Source organism: Oryctolagus cuniculus, chromosome 7 (assembly GCF_964237555.1).
Source record: "Oryctolagus cuniculus chromosome 7, mOryCun1.1, whole genome shotgun sequence".
Taxonomy (NCBI): domain Eukaryota; kingdom Metazoa; phylum Chordata; class Mammalia; order Lagomorpha; family Leporidae; genus Oryctolagus; species Oryctolagus cuniculus.
In genome coordinates, this window is record NC_091438.1 from 107361406 (window position 1) to 107376635 (window position 15230).

Sequence of the window (15230 nt, forward strand, 5' to 3'; positions counted from 1 at the left end):
TCACACACATATTTTTTCAAAGTCCTTCCAGAAACCTTCAGTGAAAGATATTTTTGAGGCAAGGGCCTAGACAGAGATATGACAGGGTAATTTGCTTCTTTTCACTTTATTCTTTTCAGTAATCTTTTTTTAAAAAAATTTATTTTTATTTAAAAGTCAGAGTTACAGGGAGAGACAGATGGACAGAGAGAGAGAGAAAGAGGGAGAAATCTTCCATCAGATAATTGAATTCCCAGATGGCCACAATGGCCAGTGCTAGGACCAGGCTGACACCAGGTTCTCCATCTGGGTCTCCCATATGGGTGGCAGGGACCTAAACATTTGTGCCATCTTCCACTGCTTTTCCCAGGCCAATAACAGGGAGGTGGATCAGAAGAGGAGCAGCCAGAATTCAAACCAACTTGGATCACAGTGGAGCAACCACGACTCCAACTAGTACCTATAAGGAATGCCAATGTCACATGCAACGGCTTTACCCACTATGCCACAACATTGGTCCCCCTTCTGTAATCTTTAATTCTTTTTTAACCAAGATAATAAATGTTGATTTTTAAAAAATCTTGTTATGCAAAATCAAAAAATTAATTATTCCCAAAGCTTAGAATAATTACATGGAAACCACTTTATGTAGAAAAGGCAGCCCAGGTTACATTAGCCTAGAAACAAGAAAAACTCAGGGCTGGTATTGTGGCATAGTGGGTTAAGCCACCACCTTCAATGCTAGCATCCCATATGGGCACAGATTCAAGTCCCAGCTACTCCACTTCTGATCAAGCTCCCTGTTAATGCACCTGGGAAAGCAGCAGATGGCCCAAGTATATGGGCCCCTGCGCCCATGTGGAAGACCCATATAGAGGTCCTGGCTCCTGGCTCCAGCCTGGCCCAGCCTTGACCATTGCAGCCATTTGGGAAATGAACCAACAGATGGAAGATATTCTCTCTCTCTCTCTCTCTCTCTCTCTTTCTCTCTCTCTCTCTCTCTCTAACTCTCTAACTTCTCTCTAACTCTCTAACTCTGCCTTTCAAATAAATAAATAAATCTTAAAAAAAAAAAAGAGGAAAACCAGACCAAAAGATTACCTGTTCTCAAACTGTCAAAGCATTGCCATGTGAAAGAAGGATTGGATTTATTTTGTACATAGAAAGCAGAAAGGCTGAGTTTGCTCAAGTGAAAGAATTTTATACTGATGACAGCAGTAAAAATATGCTACCACAGAGGGAGTAAAACTCTGTTACAAAAAAAAAAAAAATGTTCATCATGGGGCCAGCACTGTGGCACAGCAGATAAAGCCATCGTCTGTGGCGCTGGCATCCTATATGGGCTCCAGTTCAAGTCCCGGCTGCTCCACTTCCAATCCAGCTCTCTGCTATGGCCTGGGAAAGCAGTGGAAGATGCCTCAAGTACTTGGGCCCTTGCACCCATGTGGAAGACCCAGAAGAAGCTCCTGGCCCCTGGCTTTGGATTGGACCAGCTCCAGCCACTGTGGCAATCTGGGGAATTAACCAGTGGATGGAGGCTCCTTCTCTCTGTAATTCTGCCTTTCAAATAAATAAATCTTAAAAAAAAAAAAAAAATGTTCATCATGGACTATGTGGCCATGTTACTGAGCTTTGGTTGATTGAAGAGATTTCCCTTCTAAGCCTATGAAACCTGGCAGGCTCCAAGCATTCGAAATCTGACACTTAGATTGACATATCTCACTCTGTTATCCAGTAACAGTTTTCCAGAACCATCCAAACTATTGCCACACATTAAATAAGTTAGATGAATAAATTTTGCTTCCAACCTACAAGGCCCTATATAGGCAGGTATTCTTAGAGGATTATCAATACATACATGCTTATTATATTTTAATGAAGTTTAAAGCTATTCAAACAAATATTTTATAATGTTAAAACCTGATGCCAGCGCCGCGGCTCACTTGGCTAATCCTCCTCCAGCGGCGCAGGTACCCTGGATTCTAGTCCCAGTTGGGACGCTAGTTCTGTCCCGGTTGCTCCTCTTCTAGTCCAGCTCTCTACTGTGGCCCAGGAGGGCAGTGGAGGATGGCCCAAGTGCTTGGGCCCTACACCCGCATGGGAGACCAGGAGGAAGCACCTGGCTCCTGGCTTCAGATTGGCGCAGCGCCGGCCATAGTGGCCATTTGGGGGGTGAACCAACAGAAGGAAGACCTTTCTCTCTGTCTCTCTCTAACTCTGCCTGTCAAAAAAAAAAAACAAAAAAAAAAAAAACCTGAATCAAAATGTGTTTGAATACTACCTAGAATAGAATAGAATGTGTTAAAGATTATTTTTGTTTCCACCAAAATATACACTAAACAGGAAAGCATTTTAGCATTCTTCATTGTACTTATTCTTTTAAACTTCATTAATGTCCGTTTCCAGATTTTAATTGAACTACTCTTTTGTGGTATGTTATTATGAACTTGGTGAATTACGTCTAGTGCTAGAACACTCTGTGGCTCAATACTGGGGATTCTAGTTTTGTGGGTTCCCTGGAAGGAAAGGAGCACATAAAAGAAATATGAGGTTTCTGAGCTAATGGATTAGGATAACTCTAGAGCCTGTAGGGTATGACAAGGTAACCTTTGAATAACAGTCTTTTCTAGAGAATAATTTGGATGATAAGAAAGTGAGCCAAGAAAGACAGAGAACTTTGCAAGACACATCCAGCTTCAGGAATGCTCTGAAATCAATTGCTTAAGATAGCTAACTTACAAAGTTATTACAGTTCTCTAAACATCTGTCCTGCTTTTATCTAAAAGCAGAGGAGGAAAGCATATAATATTGTTTCCCTTTCAACGGAGAGTTGATATTATGCCTACACAGAAACACAGTTTCATTCAATAAGAAAAAAAATCTCAGACCTTAGGGTCAGAAGACATAATCTGACTGTCACTACCTGGCCATTTTACTTTGGCCAAGTCTTCTGCCCTCTCCTACTATATCACTTTCATTTAATAAACTGAGAGGGCAGAAGGCAAAATGATAAAAAGTTGCAAATACAAGTAGCAGGTAAAGCCGCCTCCTGCAGTGCCTGCATCCCATATGGGCTCTGATTTGAATCCCAGATGCTCCACTTCCCATCCAGCTCCCTGCTAATGCACCTGAGAAAGCAGCAGAGGATGGCCCAAGTGCTTGGGGCCCCTGCACCCACATGAAAGAACCAGAAGAAACTCCTGGCTCCTGGTTTCAGATGGGACCAGTCCCAACCCTCGTGGCCATTTGGGAAGTGAACCAAGTGGATGGATTATATCTCTCTCTGTCCCTCCCTGCCTCCCTCTCTCTTTCTGTAACTCTACCTTTCAAAATAAATAAGTAAATAAATCTTTAAAAGAATTGTAAATGCATTTTCCTGTTATTTTAAGCTTCAACAAAAGTTGTATGGTAAGAATAACTACTACGGTTCCCCATTTATAAAAGGAGAACAGTTTGGGACATGCTCAATCTGACTTGCCCCAAATGGTAGAGTTAGAAACATACCAGGGGATTCCAATTCAATCCCATCAAGGTGGCATGTACTAATGCCATCTCACTAGTCCAAGTGATCAATTTCAGTTCACAATTGATCATAATGATAGGTCCAAGAGTCAAATAGATCACATAAACAAGACTAGTGTCTGCTAATACTAACTGATAGAATTAAGAAGGAGAGAATGATTCAACATGGGAAGCAGGATACACAGCAGACTCATAGAATGGCAGATGTCCTAAACAGCACTCTGGCCTCAGAATCAGCCCTTAAGGAATTTGGATCTGGCTGAAGAGCCCATGAGAGTATTTTAGGCATGGAAAGCCAAGACACCCTGGGGAAAAAAAAAGAAAAAAAGAAAGAAAAAAAAAAAAACTAAATGAAAGATCCCTGCGAGTGAGATCCCAGTGGAGAGAACGGGCCATCAAAGAAGGAGGTACCTTTCTCTGAAGGGAGGAGAGAACTTCCACTTTGACTATGACCTTGTCCAAATATGATCAGAGTCGGCGAACTGAAAATGCTTTCATAGCCTAGGCAACTCATGACAAGAGCCTAGGGTAATTACTGATGCCATAAACAAGAGTGTCAATTTGTTAAGTCAACAACAGGAGTCACTGTGCTCCTCATGTAGGATCTCTGTCCTTAATGTGTTGTACAATGTGAATTAATGCTATAACTAGTACTCAAACAGTATTTTACACTTTGTGTTTCTATGTGGGTGCAAACTGTTGAAATCTTTACTTAATATATTCTAAACTGATGTTCTGTATATAAAGATAATTGAAAATGAATCTTGATGCGAATGGAATGGGAGAGGGAGCAGGAGTTGGGAGGGTTGCGGGTGGGAGGGAAGTTATGGGGGGAAGCCATTGTAATCCATAAGCTGTACCTTGGAAATTTATATTTATTAAATAAAAGTCAAAAAAAGGCTATTAGGTTTTTCAGCTAACAACAACAGGGCAGAGGCTTAGTCTCAAGTCCCCCTGCACAGACACATGCTGCTTAGACTAACTATTTAATAAATTCTGGGGAATGAAATAGATAAGTGTCCAAGTTTCTATTATAAATCACCATGCAAGTGTAAAGTATTAAGACTGAGTGTTAAATTCTCTAGAGGGACATCAACATATATTTTCTATTCATAAACATTTCTGTCAGAGCAAAAGCTTCATGAAACCCCATCCTAACCAGCATGTCATGGTACAATCACTAGAATAAATGAGGGAGATTACTACTGCTTTAGCAATGATCTATGTATTTAATTAAATTTCCTAAACAAATGGATACATCTACACTGCACAGGCCACATTCTGAGGATGCTGAAAGAACCACAATTAAACAAGACAGATATAGTTGCGCTAGTTAAATAAACCCGCTCTCAAAGTCCAATCTCTTCCAAACCAACAAACAGCATCATTCCAAACTGCATTCTCAATGGCAAACATGCATGAAAAGAGTTGTAACATACACCGCACTGCTGCAACATGGCCACAGCAATCCCAGAACCAGACACAGGAGGGAATCCCAGAAGTCTCTGCATGCAGTGCAAATTGAAGAACAAACTCGTGGCGGTAGCACTTTCTTAATGAAAATGCCTTCCCATAACAACAGTTTGTCAACACAAGTCATTCTCTCAACCTACTGAAAAAAATATGACGGAGTCAAAAAGGCAGAACTCAAAAACCAGGGAGTTAGTAACCATGGGCTGTTCTGTTACTGCCCTTCACTAAATGATTGACCTCTGCAGGCCAAAAAGATCTAATTCATTACTATGTTTACCCCAGTGCTCAACATGGTGCTGGGTACAAAGCCCACCCCAGGAAATATGAGTATATGTTGAATTTATTCTATACCGTAACACATTTGGGGAAAAAAAAAGTCCTAAAATGTTCATTTCTGTGAGAAATTAAAATACATGGATTTCCATATTTCTCTTATTTCCTTGAAGTGAGGCTCTTCCAGACTGACTTGAAAGAATTCACTTTCAGGCCAGGACGGTAGCATAGTAGTTGGGCCTCTGCCTGTAGTAGTTAGACCTCTGTGCTGGCATGACAAGTGGGTGACGGTTTGAGTCCTGGCTGCTCCACATCCGATCCAGCTCCCTGCTGGTGGCCTGGCAAGGCATTTAAGGATGGCCTGAATGCTTGGGTCCCTGAACCTATGTGGGAGGCCCAGAGGAAGCTCCAGGTTCCCAGCTTCTGATAGGCCTAGCTCCAGCCACTGTTGTCATTTGGGATGTGAACCAACAGATGAAGACTTCTCTCTTTCTCCCTCTCTCTGTCTATAAATAAAAAATATTTGAAAAAATTCACTTTCATTTTCTTTACATCCCTGCTATATTCCAGAAATGACTGTGGTGGTGTCATGCAGAGTACAATTGGCCCTCTGCATCCACAGATTCAATCAACCACAAATTGAAGGTATTTGGAAAAAATATCTTGTACTGTATAAGTACAGACTTCCTTTTGTGTCACTGGTCCCTAAACACGGTACAAGTATTTACACAGCACTTACATTGTGCTAGTTACTGCAAGTAACCTAGAGATGATTTTAAGTTTATGGGAGGATATGCATAGCTTATATGCCAGTATATTTTATATAAGGGTCTTGGACATAGAAATATTTTGGTATCCATGGGATACTAAAACCAATTATCCAAAATAATGAGGGATGACTATATGTGAATTTTTGTTTCAGATTTAAAGATCACATTCAAAGACAAATTAATTTTGATATCAATAATTTGGAAAAGCATAAATCAAATAACCACAAACAGTATCAATACCAAAATGTTGAAACCATAAGCCCCTTGGGGATAATTTCAGCTTTATTTAAAATGGCCTGGGGGCCGACGCTGTGGCATAGCTTTATTTTAAATGGCCTGCAGTGCTGGCATCCCATATGGGCACCAGTTCTAGTCCCAGATGCTCCACTTCCAATCCAGCTCTCTGCTATGGCCTGGAAAAGCAGTAGAGAGCACCTGCGTGGGAGATCTGGAAGAAGCTCCTGGCTCCTGGCTTCAAATCAGCCCTGCTCTGGCCATTGCAGCCATTTGGGGAGTGAACCAGCAGATGGAAAACCTCTCTCTCTCCCCCTCTGCCTCTGCCTCTCTGTAACTCTGTCTTTCAAATAAATAAATCATTTATGTATTTATTTATTTATTATTTGACATGCAGAGTTATAGACCATGAGAGAGAGAGAGAGAGAGAGAGAGAGGTCTTCCTTCTGTTGGTTCACTCCCAAAATGGCAGCTATGGCCGGCGCTGCACGATCTGAAGCCAGGAGCCAGGTTCTTCCTCCTGGTCTCCCATGCAGGTGTAGGGCCCAAGCACTTGGGCCATCCTCCACTGCCCCCCCGGGCCACAGCAGAGAGCTGGACTGGAAGAGGAGCAACCAGGACTAGAACCAGGCGCCTCAGGCGGAGGATTAGCCAAGTGAGCCACCGCACCGGCCATAAATAAATCTTTTTAAAAATAAATAATAAATAAAATGGCCTGAGAGAGGGTCCCACCAATAATTTAATTAACTTCAACAGGAGCTTGAATGGATAAACTTCACTTTCAGCCCAGAACATTTGAACATCTGTGGACAATATGTCATTCCACTTTAGAAATGAAAAAAATAGAAAGCAATATCCCAGGGATAGCCATTCATTGCATGATTAAAATAAACAAACATTTGTTTGTAAAGCATGAGAATTAAATTCAGTTTGGTTTCATTACTGCCCAAACAACCCACCATGAATCTTTTCTTTGGAGTCCTTGGTTGTCCAAAGTTAAAGTTTCCAGTACAGAACAATTCACTGAGCACTTCAATTATAAATTATCTCTGTGTAAGCAATCCTCTGACCCTGGCTCCCTGGAATGGTAAGCAAATACTAGCTATATAAATAAGTGGTTGTTTTACTATGGAAATCCCTAAATGCTAACAGCAAGAGAGAACTTCAGCTTGTTTAAAACATCGTATGCAAGACTGACAAGCCCAGATAGGAAGTTCAGAGGCATTTCCACTGTATCTGCGAGTAAAGGTTTATGAAATGTGAATACAACCAATGCAAAAGGATAAACAAGATCAAAGCCAACAACAAATGAAATAAATTGCATTGTACCAATCACAAAGCTGTCGTAAAAGGGCTCTAGATCCCAGGTAAAACCTCCTGAGACAGTTAACAGTATTAACCCTCACAGATGTCTGAGTCAGGCGCAGCAGAGCTGTGCAGAATCACAAACACCACCAGCACTACGAGAGTAACCGGGAATAAATACCGTCCACAGGCTGCGAAACAACCCGTGCACTTGCTCCTTCACCTCTCCCCTTTATCCAGCTGGGCCGTGGTAGCAGTGGCTTCTTCCCGCCCTCCTTCCAGGCCGCTCTTCTCGCCTCCCCTCCCCTCCTCCCCGCCCCCAGCTGTCATAGTCAGCAGCCTGGAGAGATTAAGAGGCGCTAGCTGCGGTCACTGGGCCTCCGGACACAGCCAGCCCCCCGGACCAGAGAAATGACACCCTCGTGGCATTGAACGCCTTCGTCTCCAACCCGGCCCTCTCCCAAGCCCGGGATGGCCTGGGAGCCCCTGGTCCGCGGCCTGGCGACTCCGGAGGGCGCGTGGAGGCAGCGCTGCGCGCCCCGCGGGCCGCGCTACCTGAGCTGTCCATGGTGCTGGCGCGATCCGGAGGCAGCCGCGCGGGACTGCGTGCCGCCGGGCCGCCGCTCACTCTCTGCTTGGCGCCACCGGCGCCGCTGCCCGCACTGAAGTCCCCGTGACTGTCCACCAGCTGCAAAGATTCATAACCATCGTTGCTGGTCTTTTTCCGGTAGCTCCCGAGGAGGCTCATGGGCAAGCCCGGAGAAGAGGGCGGGGGAGTCAACCTGGGAAATGAAGGGGGAGGTGGAAGGTGCAAAGAGCTGAAAGAGGAATTAAAAAGAAAAAAAAAATCAAGTGCCCGACATGACGCCAGGAGGAAGGAAAAGAAGGAGCGGCCACTGGAGAGGAGCCTGCCTGGCGAGGCAAAGCCACCACCCAGGGCAGAGCGCGGCTCTGGGCGACGGACGCGAGGGAGGGAGCGAGGGCGCGGGCGGGTGCGCGCGTCCTCGAGGCCGCCCCGCGGAGCCGCCGGCCCTGCCGAGCGTGGGCCCCTGGCCAGCCACCTTCGGGCAGGGGAACGCCCGGAAGCAATCGTGTAGGTGTCGCTTGTCGCTGCGTTGTCCTGCCGCGCAGCAGGGTAGCTCCTAGAGCGGTTGGCCCGCAGGCAGGGAATAAAAAGGAGCGAGCAGGAGAGGGTGAGAGTGGCGGGGAGGGAAGTGGGAGGCTGGAAACGGGGCGGGGTGGGAGGGGGAGGGGCCGCCTACGCTGCGGGTGGGAGGGGGTGCGCGTGGTAAGGAAGAAAGGAGCTAGGTGAGGTCCAGACACGCCCATCTCGTATAACTTGGCCTACATCTGCTGGAAGGTTCGGTAAGCCAAAGCCACGCCGACCGGCACCGTCCTGGACAGCCTGGACTTGTAACTCGATTGAACAGAAAAAGAATGCATGTTAAATGCTAGCCTTCTGTGTATGCTGGTACATAAGGAAAGCAGCGTTTTTACACATTCGCTGGAACAGGGTTGATCCCTGAGCGAGCAGAGTCGTCTATTCTAATGCTACAAGGTGGTCAGGGCCCATTCTGCACAGTGAGTAGCTCGGACTGCTTGTTATCTATTTGTTGAATGAATAAATATGCAATTTCAGAGCTGCTGTTTTTGACGTTGGCAAGAGGAGAAAGAACTGTATCACTCAGCCAGCTTAAGGGGCTGGTTGGGAAACAAGATAGACAAGGATTTCTTTCCATCCTCTGTCTTAATGCCTTATTTTTCTTTCATAAGTCTGGTACAGAAAGCAGTCACTTACCATCATGGGAGAATTTATCCCAAAGTTAACTGAGTTGAAGAGCCAGGGTCCTTTATGACAAAAGACCCTTTTAAAGGTTGGGTACCTATTTTTTTTAAAGATTCATTTGGCTTATTTGACAGGCAGATCTTCCATCTGCTAGTTCACTCCCAAATGCCTGCAAACGGGGCCAGGCCCAACCTGGGAACCAGAAATTCCAAGGTGATTTCCCACATGGGTATCAGGAACTCAAATACTGACCATTAGCTGCTACTTCCCAGGCACGTTAGCAGGAAACTGGGTGGGAAGCAGAATAGCCAGGACTCAAACTTGTACTCTGATAAGGAACAGCTGGCATGCAGACTGGCAGCTTAACCCACTGCCTACAACACCAGTCCCCATGTGTACCTAATTTTATATTGGTTACATTGTATTCTTAAAGAAGATCTCAGCATTGTAAAAGTTTGAGTCCTTACAGGAAAACCCGAATAAACTCTGTTCAGTCTCAAAAGTCACCTACCTAATGATAATTTTCACCTATAAATAGGATCTTAGAGGATCCTCATTCCCAGTGTCTCAGGTGGACACCATGTATCTTGGTTAAAAATTCTGAGTCCCTACAAGAGGAACCTTTCAAAGTGTTTTGACAGCATTTCCTCACCAAAAGGAAAAGAAAAAAGTGCCTGCTTGTAAAGTGTGCTGGAGTCCACACAGGATGCCAGCTTTACTTTCTGCTCATCTTACAAGACTTTCTTCTTGCTGTTATTGTTTTGATCATCTAAGAACACAAAACCAAAGGACAGCATCCAAGAGGCTTCACTCCAGATCATTTTGGACCCAAAGGGTTTCCTGGAAGCTCCAGCTCCACAAAGGTCTAAATAAAAATAACCTAACTGGATTGATGGACATTTTCCTGTTCAGGTGTCACTTGAACATAGACGCCTGTAGAAAGAAGATGAATCAGGAAAGGCCAAGAGTGCCACCTTAAGAGAAAAGCTAAACTTCCTGATCAATTGTTTTCCCAATTGCATTATCTGATCAAAGTGTGGAGTCACCTGAATCACTAATCAGAGTTAATGCTCATTTATAACAAGAACAAAAAACTTGAATGGCAGTGGGAGAGACTCTAACAGAATTTTAAACACAAATTTTATACTTTCAATTTTCCCAATCTGTCTGATTCAGCTCTTTTAATTACTTGATTACAATAATAACTCAATAAAGTCTAGTAAAGAAATCTTTCCGGCCGGCGCCACGGCTCACTAGGCTAATCCTCCGCCTTGCGGTGCCAGCACACTGGGTTCTAGTCCCAGTCGGGGGCGCCGGATTCTGTCCCGGTTGCCCCTCTTGCAGGCCAGCTCTCTGCTGTGGCCAGGGAGTGCAGTGGAGGATGGCCCAAGTCCTTGGGCCCTGCACCCCATGGGAGACCAGGAGAAGTACCTGGCTCCTGCCATCGGATCAGCGCGGTGCGCCGGCCGCAGCGCGCCAGCCACGGCGGCCATTAGAGGGTGAACCAACGGCAAAGGAAGACCTTTGTCTCTCTCACTGTCCACTCTGCCTGTCAAAAAAAAAAAAAAAAAAAAAAAGAAAGGAAAAAAAAGAAATCTTTCCCAATAACATTTTATTTAAAATCTTTTTTTCTGAGATGGTGCTTGGTGCAGCAGTTAAGACACCACTTGGAACACCCACATCTCATATCAGAGTGCCTAGGCTCAAGTTACAGATTCCAGCTTTCTGGGCCCCCATACCTTCCTCCTCCTTTCCTCCCCCACCTCCCTCTTCCCCAGGCAGCAGATGACAACTCAAGTACTTGGGTCCCTGCAACCCATACAGGAGACCCAGATTGAGTCTGGGGCTCCTTGCTTCAACCTGGCCCAGGTTGTTGTGGGCATCTGGAGAGTAAACCACCAGATCGAAGATCTCTCTCTCTCTCTCTCTCTGCCTTTCAAATAAAATGAAAAAAAAATCTAATTGTTACTTTAAAAAATCCTCAAATGTTGGGTCTATAATCATTAGAAATAGAGAATTTAGACAAGATTGTTTCTTGAAGTATAAAAATTATTAGTTTCAAAAAGAGTGCTTTTAGCTATTATTGCTCAACTTCACAGTTGCTGGAAGATACACATGCCTTTGTATTTTTGCATATCCATCTCATAAGTTTGAAAATTTAAAGGAAAACATGAATAAGTTCCAAAGATCATTTTATTTTTAATCTTTACACATAATTTTGTATTAATAAAATCAGTAGCTACTAATAGCTCTCCCAAATTAAGAATATAAATAACACATGACAGCATGGAAATACAATGACTAGATTTTTTTTTTCTTTTTGACAGGCAGAGTGGACAGTGAGAGAGAGAGACAGAGAGAAAGGTCTTCCTTTGCCGTTGGTTCACCCTCCAATGGCTGCCGTGGCCGGCGCACTGTGGCCGGCGCATCACACTGATCTGTTGGCAGGAGCCAGGTACTTCTCCTGGTCTCCCATGGAGTGCAGGGCCCAAGGACTTTGGGCCATCCTCCACTGCACTCCCTGGCCACAGCAGAGAGCTGGCCTCGAAGAGGGGCAACCAGGACAGAATCCAGCGCCCCGACCGGGACTAGAACCCAGTGTGCCGGCCCCACAAGGCGGAGGATTAGCCTAGTGAGCCGCGGCGCCGGTCTAGATTAATTTTCAACAGTGTAAAACCTAGAATTTGGGGCCTAAAGTGGAACATGTAGAACATGTACCAATTTCAGCACTAAATTTTTTTCTTTACAATTATAAAGATCAAATTCATAAAGAGCTCACTTATCCATGAAGATCTGTTCTCTATAAAATGGCAATAATAAGAGTACCATCATTATACAGTTGAAGTAGGAATTAAATTAGTACCTAACATATATAGTAAGTACTTAACAAATGTTCTGTTATTACTAGTATTCATCTGTCTTAGGCACAGCACTATCCTCAGTGCCTAGCAGTCCTAGTGCCTCCTGTGGCAGGACAGCTTTCAAGGCTAAGTATTTTTTCCAGAAGGATGATAAGTCTATGTGATGATGAATAAGAACTGGGCTTAATGAAGGGAGGTGGCACTGCAAAAATCCAAGGTGAACATTCAAACTAAATCTCCTGCTTTTCCAGGATCAAGACTGCTCCAGGGGCCAGAGCTGCGTGCGCCCTAGCAGGTAAAGTTGTCACCTGCAGTGCCCAGCATCCCATATGGGCGGCTGGTTAGAGTCCCAGCTGCTCCACTTCTGATCCAGTTCTCTGCTATGGCCTGGGAAAGCAGTGGAAGATGCCTCAAGTCCTTGGGCCCCTGCACCCACATGGGAGAAATGGAGGAAGATCCTGACTCCTGGCTTTGGATCAGCGCAGTTCAGGCCGTTGAGGCCATCTGGGAAGTGAACCAGCGGATGGAAGACCAACTCTCTCTCTCTCTCTCTCTCTGCCTCTGTGTAACTCTGCCTTTCAAATAAATAAATAAATCTTTAAAAAAAAATTAGTGCTAAAAAAAAAAAAAGACTGCTCCTTAATTTATTTTAGCCCAAGAATACCACATTGTATTTGGGCCAGAGGCAAGGGTCAAGATGCCCTCTTTGGGGGAGAACATGCTTTTCCCTTTGTCTTCTCTATTGCTAGCTTCAGTTGCTTCAATTAACTCCAGGAACCTTATCCAGCTGAGGAACAGACAGGAGCCAGGTTCCACTCCTCCTCATCCCCTTCACATACACCCCAGCCCCAGCATGCTCTCCTCCCACAGCGATCACAACACAGTTTTTGCGGTGGGGCTAGGAGAAATGACCTAGCCATCTTGGGACCTATTTGGGAATAAGATCTGGGCTTTTTGATTCCCAAAATATATAATACATTAGGCCCTGGGCTCATATCATCTATGACTGAATTCTGGAATCCATCAACTGTTGGCTCTATGACCTTGGCCAAGTTACCTAACCTCTCTGCATCATTTTTCTACTCTGTTGAATGAGCATAGTAATAGTGCCATCATATAAGTTGTAGTGAGAATTAAATTAGTTCATAATATATAGTGAGTGCTTATCAAATGTGATTATTACTATTACTGTTCTATTTTTATATGAATGAGTCACTTTTTCAAAAAAAGCTATTTCCTATCTATAAAATTAGTCTAAAGTTTGCCCTGCCTGCCTAAGAGATTTGTTATCACTACGATGTATAATATAAAAGCACTTTATATAATATAAAGGGAATATTCTACCTTAAATTTTTAGATATTTTCAAGTCTGTCTTTCTTTTGGGATCTGAACTCCTTGAGGACAAAAGCTTCTGTTTTGATCAAATTTGTATTCCCCCTTAAACCCAGAATAGCACCTCACTCTCATTATATATTTAATTAAATACCTAATGAACTAATAAATAAACAGAATGTCAAAACATCACCTAGGTTAAGTGATTTTCTTTAAAAATAAAACAAGGGGCAGGCATTGTAGTGCTGGGGCTTCAGCAACTGCTTGGAACTCCTGCATCCTATTCAGGAGTGCCTGGTGCAAATCCCACCTACTCTGCACTTCCAACTTCTTTTTTAAATTTTATTGAAGGTATACAAATCTCATGTATTTCATATATACAGATTTAGGAACACAGTGATACTTTCCACCCTACCATCCCTCCTGCCTGCACTGCACCCTTCTTCCTCCTTCCTCTCCTATTCCCAGTTTTAACTGTTACAAAGATCTATTTTCAATTTACTTTGTACTCATAAGATTAACCCTACACTAAGTAAAGAGTTCAACAAATATTATGACGAAAAAAAACACTATTCCTCAACAGTAGAGATAAGGGCTGTAAACAATCATCTAATCTCAAAATGTCAATTTCACTCCAATACATTACATTTCCATTCCAACCTCTTGCTAATGCATCTGGTAAGGCAGCAGATGATGGGCCAAGTAGTTGGGTCCCTGCCACCTACTTGGGAGATCCAGATGGAATTCCTAACTCCTGGCTTCACTCTAGCTCAGCCCTAGCTGTTGAGGGCATCTGGAAAGTGAGCCAGCAGATAGAAAATCTCTGTCTCTCTACCTCTGAAGTAGATGAAAATAAACATTTTTAAATAAAATTAGAAACAAAACAAAGTTACATGTTGTGGCCTACTAGTAGATTATAAAATAAACTTAGAAATTCATGACCATTATTTTCATAAAAATGAAATCAACTAGAAAACAAGTTTTTGGAACATGGTAAGATGTCATTTCTTTTTTTTAAAAGATTTATTTATTTATTTGAAAGACACAGTTACAGAGAGAAAGGGACAGAGATCTTCCATCCATTGGGTCATTCTCCAAATGGCTACAATGCTCCAGTGGCCAGAGCTGGGCCAGGCCAAAGCCAGGAGCTTCTTCCAAGCCTTCTACATGGATGCAGGGGCCCAAATACTTGTGCCATCTTCTGCTGCTTTCCCAAGTGCATTAGCAGGAAGCTGGATCAGAAGTGAGGCAGCCAGGAATCGAACTGGCACCCATATGGGATGCCTACATCTCAGGCAGCGGCTGAACTCACTACATCACAACGCCAGCCCCAAGATGTTGTTTCTTAAAATATTGCTTGTGGCTTGTTTGGTATGTGTGTGTGTGTGTGTGTGTGTGTGTGTGTGTTTCTACTTAGGAATTATATAAATACATTTCCCCTGTGGATAAGTGGACAACAGAATTCTAGCTAACCAAATGCCGGCCAGCTCACACTGTGTCCTTTCTATTACAAAATGTATTTTGAGATTTCTAAAGCACATTCTTTTAATTTTTCTGCTTTAACTAACATAAGCCAATGAATAGTAGTAAAACATACTTTGGTTATATCATAATTCAGGTGACTTAAGAAGGCCTATAGATAAATACAAGGCAAAGCAACACGCCATATCTGGCTCCACGAAGGTTTTATTTGT

General features: G+C 43.6%; 1 protein-coding gene across 11 annotated transcripts in view; it reads right to left on the reverse strand.

The window, feature by feature from the left end:
- DNAJC6 (DnaJ heat shock protein family (Hsp40) member C6) overlaps positions 1 to 15230 on the reverse strand; it is a 193126-nt gene that overhangs the window by 108061 nt on the left and 69835 nt on the right. Inside the window, exon 1 of one of the 11 annotated variants that reach the window (XM_070078343.1) lies at positions 8112 to 8583. The exons of 8 other annotated variants lie outside the window; for them this stretch is intronic. In XM_070078343.1, the coding sequence (XP_069934444.1) occupies positions 8112 to 8304 (193 nt within the window). In that variant the 5' untranslated portion in view covers positions 8305 to 8583. Of the gene's footprint in view, positions 1 to 8111; positions 8584 to 15230 lie in introns of those variants that run through there. 2 more of the 11 variants (XM_051856404.2, XM_070078350.1) reach the window with 2 other exon arrangements.